The following is a 9,775-nucleotide window of genomic DNA, read 5'->3' on the forward strand; positions in this document are numbered from 1 at the left end:
TAACGCGTAACCCTTATCATGATTGACATGTGTTGTTGGAGGCTTCTGATTATTGATCTTGATGATGCCATGGTGTTTATTGTATTGAGAAGACTTGACAATCGTTTGACACCGATTGCGCTAAAGTCTATGAATAAGGGCGAATGGTTTGAATAGGTAGGGCTTACGCCCCATACACAAACTCATTTTAGACAATGGTAGGAGAAACTCCATCTCATCATTCCTCATTACTTAAGGATTATGGCTTACAATTTGAATCACACTTGTCAAGTGTTGATACCTTTGTTGTGCTTAAGAAGTAGTCCACTTTGCTAGCTACGCTTGACTGATGTTGACTTTGAAGCCTTGATCTTGCATTTGAACATTGAGGCGTTGAGCTTCTGAGATTCAGCATATCCACAATAGTTTGGGGCTTACAACACAATACAAATGATTTGGTTGACCAAAGTGACCTTTGGTCAACACTAATCAGAGGGATTGAAATGAATAGTTGAATCATGTATAAAAAATAACCTATTGAATTGATTATCTAAATAAATCAGACAATTCTGATTAAGACCCTAAAGTAAGGGAACATGTATTTAAAATCAAGATTCTAGGCCCTAAGGGCAAAATGGTCATATGTATGAATTGATTAATAGAATTAGTACACAAGATTATTTAGAATTAATTAACTAACTAATTAATTAAAATTGTTAATCGATTAATTATCAATTATTTCTACTAATCATAACCAATTGATTAAACCTCGCAATTAACTAATTAAAACGTAATTAGCCTAAATTACAAATAATATATTCAACTAATAATCATGATTAAATATGTTAAGCAAAAAAATCAAAATTAGATTAATATTAATTAACCATGATTTAACTAATTAAAGAGGGTAATTAAATAAACTGCAGAGGTGCAGGCCCAAGAATGTGGGGTAAAGGGCGGAAATTCGCTTAGGCTTGGGTGACTCAGCCCAAGATTATCACATCCACTCAATGTGGGGGAGGTGCAGTGGTCTTATGATATGTTGCTTTGGCAAGTAGACTGGGCCTGAGGCCCAAGAGAATGTTAGTACGTGAATTAAAAGGGGTCAGCTATCTCAGTCAAACCGGAACTTGCCTCAAGACGCATCGTGCTCCCTCCTTCTCCGTCGCGCCGGAGTCACCTCTGGCGGCGGCGGGGTGATATCATCACCTTCTTCATACCATTAAAACCAGCTCTTCGTCCTCAACCTTAATCTGGTTTCAATTTCTACTAATTTCCAACCAAATCTTTAAATCACCGCTCACACTTAAAGAACCCTAACTCACTCAGCCTAAAATTAAATGACGAAACTCCTAAATTCAATCTCAAAACTTAGGGTAAATGATCCTCCAATTGAACCCTACGCAATGGTAACCAAATCAAGGTGAGAGGTGAAGGCAAAAAAACCTCTGAGGCGGAGCTCCGACGAAGGATTGAAACGAGGACGACGATTGCGACACGATGACTCCTGCAATCTAGTATATTCTTCTTCTTCCCTTCTATTCCCTTCTTCTCATATTCGACACATTTCTTCTTCCCGACAAATTACAGAGAGGTGAGGGAGAGAGTCGAATCCATGAAGTGAGAGTGATGAACTCTGGATTTCGAGAGAAAATTGCAAGGTTCGGTGATGGATGATGAATTTCGAGTTTGTGCAGAAACCGTGATTTTTCGCGCAAAGCTTCGATCTGTGAATGAAGAGTTTCTGATTATGATTGGGAGTGCAAAGTGAGATTCTGAGAGAGAACTGAATTGGGAGGGTGAAGAATGTGATTTGAGAAAAAGAAGAATCAATGGAGAGCTCAATGATGCAGTGATGCTCTTATACACAATCCCCATTTTGAATTCGGTTACATTCGAAATCCCTTAATGATTAGTAAATTTGTTCTATCAATGAGATGGATTTGGCCTTGCACCTACTGCAATTGCCTTGTTTGTCGTTAATCTGTTCTGTTGGTAATTGATACCGCTATTTCGACTGTTAAATAAATTACTATTAGGGTGCTAATTATTTCCTTTTGCTTTGCTTTTCTATGCCTTGTTATGCTTCAGTTTTTCTCACAATGTCTATTAGTTATAAATGTGCTAAAAGTGGGTTTTGTTAATTGGAATAAACTGCCTCTATTATGAACTTGCAGGATGGTGTTGACTCTGAAGGTTGAGATTTGGTGCACCTTGGTGGATGGATTGATGTGGTTCATAGTTCTGCAGCAGGAATTCTAAATTGTCTCATGGTATGCATTGTTTCAATTCTGACTTTGTTTTTCTTCCTTTAGGCAGCATGGTAACTTCTTGGATTTTGCTTGAATTGTAGGCTTTTTGGTTGTAGGGACAACACTTTATGCATGGAGTGTTTCTTGGCTATGTGGTGAATTTGAAAGTCATGGTGGTGCAAGAATAACTTGGCTCATCAAAAGGTCATGGTTTCAAGGCAAGAAGGCATGGAAGCATTGAGAACTTGGTTCTTGTTTAAAAATGCATGAAGATGTAAATAGGAAGTAGATTTGTTATGTAGATTTGTTATGTATACTTAGAATGTATTTTGAACTTGAATTGGAATGTATTGATTGGATGTAATGGATATTGGTGGACCTTGACCTTATTATGGAAAGACTTTGAATGCATTTGAATGGATTTTGTAATTTTTGGGAAGTGTATGAATATAAATGCAAAGCATTCATGAATAGGAAGCATATATGGATTGGATTATGGAAACATGTTTGAAAATTGAACTTGAATTGAATGCACCCACAAATGGAAAAAGGGATAAATGGTTAATGAATTATAATATGTACGATTTCCACATGTGCACTATGCTTATGTTGTATGATAAATTGGTTTGTCAATATTAATGCAAACTTGAGTATGTGAAAATGTTAATGAATTAAATGCATTGAATCGTCTTTGTTAATTTCAAAAATGTGTGAAATCAAGTTCAAATAAATGGAATGTACATGGCTTCTACCAAGCATGAATGAAAAGTGAGTAAGCATAACCTAAACTTAAGATCATCAAGAAATGGTATGTTAACTTTGGTCAACTTGGTTGACTAAAAAGTCAACTTAGGTGATGAATCCCAAAATGCAATGTAATGGATTGAATGGATCAAAACTTGTCAGCTTAAATAATTAAATGGGTTGGTTTTAAAGAAGCATCTTATCTAAATGATTAAGTTATGTTTATGGGTAGTATCAAAGTCAAACTTGTATGTGAAGCAACACGATGATGTGGCCATGAGTGTATGAACAAATAAGTAAAACAAAGCTGACCACAACTTAGTCAGGCACCAACAATGTAAAGAAAAGAACCAAGCCTTGAAGTAATAAACAGGGCATGATCCAACCCCTTAATGTTGGGGCATGGTGCACCTCCTGAGTTAGGATTTAGGAATCAACGATCAAGTCATACGATCGCAGATGTTTAGATAAACCACAAGGGATCAATGGCATAGGTTTGTAAGCCTACATAGTCAAAAGGTGAACAGATGTTCCATAATACCTTACACAGAGGGTTACAACAAGATTAGGGTTTCCAACAAACACGAGGTGAAAAGTCAAGCCATAAGGTGCATTAGGATCAAATCTTCCCTGATTAGGGTTTTATGAGGTAGGTCCCTTAATCAAGGCCTTTGAATCAAGTATGATGTTTCACAAGCAATTCTCAATGTCTGAGCTCCACACTAGGGTTTAGATAGCCAAGATAAGACCGAAAGAGTATCCAAAAAAGTACCATAACCACACCGTCAAGGATTAGGGTTTTGCTCCCCAGAGGAATGCCATGATGAGGTCTCCTTGAACTCATATCTTGAAGATCAAGAAAATTAGGGTTTCACACTCAATATCAGATGAATAGCCAAAACATATTCTAGGAGTTTGACCCATGCACAAACCTTAGCCTTGTAAACCACTGAGCTTTGAATCTATAGATTAACAAGTGTCAACATGAATGAATGCATATGAATGAAATATGAATGTGGGCAGATGAATCTCAAGTTAAGGATTGAGTGAAAAAGATGAAAAGGGGAGGGAAAATTTTGGGGTACGACAACCACCCCTATTTAATCTAGTTAGACCTGGATGATCGTATTGCGAGAGTTTTTTCGGGTATTCAAGTTATGAGTGGATTAAATACCAAAGTATCCAAAAAAATTCCCACTGAAAAATGGTTACCAGGTGATATAGATAGGTGGTTTGACGTTTACAGGTTCATTTGTTGAGATATTTTTTGATGCACGGTGGGTATATTAATGATATACATGCTATATTGTATCTTTTATCATTTTATGAAACATAAGGCCATGTATGCTAATCAGGGAGACCATAATTTTAACATGAAAGTTCTGGAATACCCTTGCAAACAAGGGGTTTCATATATGGGAAATTGTTATTGTTGTGGTGTGTTTGTATTGTTGAAATAAATTATGTGAAGTCCCTTTATGCGCCTTATGTGAAATTCATATATGTGAATTATGTAAAATCATTTAGTATGAATTATGTGAAATTCCAACATGTGAGTTATGTGAACAAGTGATGTGAAAATTTAATAACATTTATGTTGGTAATAAATTCTTCAATCACCGACATAATCTCACATCAAACAAAAAAAAACATGTTGTATATACTCTTTTAGTGCATTATTTTAAGTATCTACCAAATAATACTTCAATTTGTTACACAGTTTTTCTACAATGTAAATTATATTGATTTCTCTATCTAGAACTTAATATTGAGAGAGTTACTTCATTCACAGAAGATGCTCGTCTTTTCGAAAAAGTGTGTTCTTTAGTCGATATCATTTTAATTAAGAAACCAGGCTCCTTTGGTTGAGGTAAAGTACTTTCACTACCTAACATCATAATTACATGTGAGATGTTTGGTCTAAAATCGGGAACATGTTGCACACATAGAAGACCTATTTGAATGCATCGTAAAGCTTCATGTTGAGCACATGTGTCTTTTAAACCAATATCAATCAATTCATGTGGGACTCCCTCTCTCCACAATCTCCATGCCTTCAAATATTCAATAGAATTGTTATTTAATGTATTAATAAAAGAAAATGAATTGTTTAGTATCATACTTACATGCCAAAGAAGATTGTGATCATGTTCATGTTCATGTTCATGATAGGTAAGTGACCTATTTTTCTTTCCACTTATTACTTCTAATAATAATACACCAAAGCTGAATACATCGGATTTTATGGAGAATAATCCATGAATGACATACTCAGGTGCCATATAACCACTGAAAGAAACCATTTAAAAATCAATTTGATGATAAATTAATCATACTAAAGTTTTATTATCCTATAAGATACTTACTGTGTTCCAACTATTCTTCTTGTCTTTCCTTCAATTTGATCACCTCCGAACATTTTAGCTAGGCCAAAATCTGAAATTTTTGGGTTCATTTCATTGTCTAATAAAATGTTACTCGCTTTTAGATCTCTATGTATGATCCTTAACCTAGAATCTTGATGAAGATATTGAAGTCCTCGTGCAACTCCATGCAAGATATTGAAACGCATAGACCAATCTAGCAGTTTACTTTGAACTGGATCTGTTAATATTATCAAATGAATTGATAAAACAATTATTTTTCTTTTCAAAATTACACATAAAACAAATAAAATTTTTAAATTTTTAAAAAGAAAGTTACTAACCAAAAATAAATAAATCAAGACTTCTTTTAGGCATGTATTCATATAGTAATATTTTTTCCTCTCCTTCAATGCAACAACCAAGAACCCTCACAAGATTTCGATGTTGTAATTTAGCACACAATATAAATTCATTTTTAAATTCTATCAACCCTTGTTCAGAATTTTCGGAAAGCCTTTTCACAGCAATTATTTGTCCATCTATCATTGTACCCTGAATTATATTATTAAAAAATGATGATTAATGAGATTGATAAACTATCTCTTTAATTTAAAATCTGACTTGTTAAAAATGTACCTTATATACGGGCCCAAAACCACCTTCACCAAGTTTATTGTCGAATGAGAAGTTATTGGTAGCCTTGAGTATTGAGGATATATCAAATTGAGGAAGCTCAAAATTTTCATGTCCCCCTTGGAGATTTTTCCCTTTTATCACAAGACTCGGGATCAATGATATTTAAAATTGAAACTTACACTAAATTTAAAATCTTAAGAAACTTACCTTTATGTTTTGCTTTGGTTATATAAATGTAAGATATAGTAAATAGGGTCAAAAGGGTCATTGAAAGTGTGATTGAAACCTTTAAAATCACATTTTTTCCTTGTCCATGTTTAGCATCTAATTACAAGTTTACAAAGAAATGAAACACTAGTCAAATATCAATTTAATATAAAAAATACTAAAAATTTAAATATATTTCAAACTCTTACCAATATCTGAACTAGCATCTATACGGACATATAAATCTTGTCCGCTACTTTGTGAAAGTCTCAAATCAATAAGATCATCAAACCAAAGAGAACAACCACTAACTACTCCAGTTGGATCTAAGCATGTATAAGCAGTGCAAGAACAGTTTTGCAAGCATTTCATTTTGCAATTCTCAAGTGTCATGTTTAGATCGATCCAAGAATTCGTAGTATCCGGAAACTTCATCCCGACAAATTTATGAAACCCGTCTCGATTTTTAACTCCACAACTCCAATTTCCACTACGCACACATCCTTGTGACCAATCCATTGCATTCCATTGTTGATACGATTTCGGCTCAAATTTGTCTAAGCATTGACACATTGGCGACCCGTCAATGATACAATGTCCATTCACACCACAAACATTGTAAGCATCACAAGCATCAAGAGGCAATGATTGGTAAACATTCCATCTTTTCAACTCAGGAACCCAAATGAGACGTTGGCGAGATGAAAGGGTTTGGTTGATAACCATTATAGAGATCACAAATTTGTTTTTGAGTGTGTACATATAATACACCTCGTCTTCATTGTTGACGAACTCGAAATTATAAACTGGATTAGGCTTTAATCCAACAACTCCACTAGTTTGAGCATTCCATGGTCCCGACCTATAATATTTTGTGGATCCTTTCCAAATTACGGCTTCGGGGTTGCTCGTATGCATCATGGTTATAGTTAAATCACCTGAAGACGGATCATTTGCAGTTCTCCAAGCTGCGAGACGTTTTTCAAATCCGTTTTTTTTGTTCAATCCAAACTTCATTCCTGATAATATTGTATCACACGGATAATCAAAACTCTGCCACAAAATTTTTTCTTCTTCTCCCAAATTCAACTCTAAACTTGAATTCTCATATCTGAGTACTAAATTCCCGTTGTCTAAAAGCTGAAGGACAACGGGACTTGAAGTCTTTCTTGTTGCATTTACTGACCATACAAGAGAGTTATTGTGGTTGAGAAGCACAAGATTTCCATGTTGGTTGATGATCAACTTGCTCGAATCATCTTTGGTTGGGTTATCGCGATTTGCAACCCAAACAACTCTTCGAACCGGAATATTTTTATACCAAATACCTATATAACGGGCTGAGAAATTACCAAAAAATCCCAATTCAAAAGTTCCATCTTTTGAAATCAAAGTGCTGCCTTCAAGAAATGAAGTTGACTGGGTGATAGTATCTGTTGCAAATGAAATTTGAGATAGAACAAAAATCAGATTAGGGATGATAATTAGCATGGAAGGAAAAGCCATTTTGTGATGATTTTGGGATCATACAAAACAACCAAAGAGTAGAAAGATAGTATATGATGAGATTTTTTCAATGAAAACATTTCTGAATATGTACTTTAGAAGTTCTGACTAATTTTCTTTATCTACGTTTGAAATATTCAATGGTATACTCAAACACGATATATTCACACGTAATGATGTGAGCATTGTTATGTTTTTCTTTTAATTAACAATTTTTTTTTAAACTACTAACACCCATTTTCAAAATGTAGTTTTAAAATAGACTTATGTGACAATAAATTATATTTCCATTGAATCCAAGTAGAAATAATTTTGCCCGCTGATGACTTTTGTTCATAAAGAAATATAAAGTATCTTTTCACACACAAAAATAAAAATAAAGTATCTTTTGAAAGTCTTCTCATAGCATGGTCTCTTATGTCAATAAAAATATAAACTTATTTTATTTGTATGAATTTTAAAATATATTTTGATTGATTTGGTTGAGTTTATTTATTGACTTAAATATTTTAATATTACTTATGAGATCTTATTAAAATAATTTATGACATTTTTTATTAATTGTTTTAACTTATTTTTTAAAAATTAAAATACATTATAAAAATAACTTAACACATATATTAAAATTATTTTAATTTATTTTAATATTTTATTATAAAAATAACTTATGCAAATTATTTTTAAGTTTTTATATATAATATATTTGATCCTCGTGTTATCGTATTTACACTTCAATTAATTTTTATAATTTATGTGACACATTCCAAAATCTATTTTCACTTCTAAAAAAACACATAATTATTTTCTATTAAATGACATAGGTTCAAATTCTCACAAATGCAAAATATAATATTTTAATAAATTTTATAAAATACTATTTATATTTTGTCTTATTATAATTACTTAATTATGAAATAGAAATTATTATATACTAATTTATGTAATAATTATTTTCACATCATTAAAAGTTTTATATAAATTCTCATTACAATACTTTTTAAAATGTTATTTCATAAAATAAAATTTAAAATTTAACTCTTAAAATTAACAAATAAATTATAAAATTATAACACGTCAGGGAAGTTACGTGTATTTTACAATTTAAAATTAAATATCTAAAATAGATACAAGTATCAAAAAATATAAAATCAAATGAAAATATTAATGATCATGTTATGTATCAATTTAATTTCATATTATTAAAAATTTAATAAAATGATTAAAACTCAATAAAAAATAAATTAACACTAATTTGCATCCACGCACGGGTATCATTTATTTTCACATCATTAAACTTTTCATATGAATTCTTACTATAATTTTTTTTAAATGTACTTCTATGAAATAAATTTTAAAGTTTTATTTTATACATTTCAAAAATTAATCAATGAAATATGAAACTATTATGCATCATGCTGATTATATATATTTTATAACTTAAAAATAGATACAAGTATAAAAAAAATTTAACTAAAAAATAAAACATTGATCATTTATATAATATATTAAATTAGAATTATGCATCATCTCGCTAAAAGTTCAGCTATTTTTATACCACATCACTCATATTTTATGTGGTATAAAATTCATCTTTCACTTATCAAATTATTATAAAAAATTCATAAAAATAATTAAAACTAAAAAAAAATTAAAACTAATTTGTATCAATTATTTTCATACATTAAAAATTTCATATAAATTCTTACTATAATATTTTTAAAATTTAATTCTATAAAATAAATTTTAAACTTTTATTTTAAACATTTCAAAAATTAACAAATAAAATGTATTTCTAAATGAATCAATAGAATTTCCAAATTTATTTCTTGCAGTAAATGAATCATGAACTAAATGAATCATTTTAAAAATTTGTGATACTACAAGAAATAAATTTGGAAATAGAAATTCAAATAAAATGAGTCATGCATGATGCATCTATATGTAGACGAAGGATTATAATCATCGCTATCACTTGCGGAAAAAAATTCCATTTTATTAGTGTCAAGCTTTTTTAATGGGATGACAGTGTGGAAAATTATGCGTTTTCAAAACGATAAGTTAGAGATATGAAATCAAACATATTTG

General features: G+C 31.4%; 1 protein-coding gene and 1 long non-coding RNA gene across 2 annotated transcripts; one reads left to right on the plus strand and one right to left on the minus strand.

Moving 5' to 3' along the window:
• The first annotated feature begins 1,086 nt into the window (after positions 1 to 1,086).
• Positions 1,087 to 2,670, plus strand: LOC127118641 (uncharacterized). The gene is made up of 3 exons (XR_007802273.1): positions 1,087 to 1,974; positions 2,157 to 2,252; positions 2,333 to 2,670. It is a non-coding gene; the product is annotated as an uncharacterized LOC127118641 (long non-coding RNA).
• A 1,968-nt stretch (positions 2,671 to 4,638) lies between these two features.
• Positions 4,639 to 7,800, minus strand: LOC127118640 (G-type lectin S-receptor-like serine/threonine-protein kinase At4g27290). Its single transcript, XM_051048871.1, has 7 exons — positions 6,394 to 7,800; positions 6,185 to 6,301; positions 5,978 to 6,108; positions 5,683 to 5,893; positions 5,342 to 5,579; positions 5,102 to 5,264; positions 4,639 to 5,029 (listed from the first exon to the last, which is right to left on the minus strand). The coding sequence occupies exons 1-7, from the start codon at positions 7,688 to 7,690 to the stop codon at positions 4,727 to 4,729; spliced, it is 2,460 nt and encodes an 819-aa protein (XP_050904828.1). The 5' UTR covers positions 7,691 to 7,800; the 3' UTR covers positions 4,639 to 4,726.
• Between the last annotated feature and the right edge of the window lie 1,975 nt (positions 7,801 to 9,775).

The sequence above is a fragment of the Lathyrus oleraceus genome, chromosome 2, assembly GCF_024323335.1.
Source record: "Lathyrus oleraceus cultivar Zhongwan6 chromosome 2, CAAS_Psat_ZW6_1.0, whole genome shotgun sequence".
NCBI lineage: Eukaryota > Viridiplantae > Streptophyta > Magnoliopsida > Fabales > Fabaceae > Lathyrus > Lathyrus oleraceus.

What these genes read in the sequence shown, in the direction of transcription:
- LOC127118640 (XM_051048871.1), bottom strand. Translation starts at nt 7,690, where the DNA reads ATGGCTTTTCCTTCCATGCTAATTATCATCCCTAATCTGATTTTTGTT. An exon ending in AACCAAAGCAAAACATAAAG is followed by an intron (nt 6,109 to 6,184) that starts GTAAGTTTCTTA and finishes TTGTGATAAAAG; the next exon opens with GGAAAAATCTCCAAGGGGGA. An exon ending in TCTTGATTTATTTATTTTTG is followed by an intron (nt 5,580 to 5,682) that starts GTTAGTAACTTT and finishes TAATATTAACAG; the next exon opens with ATCCAGTTCAAAGTAAACTG.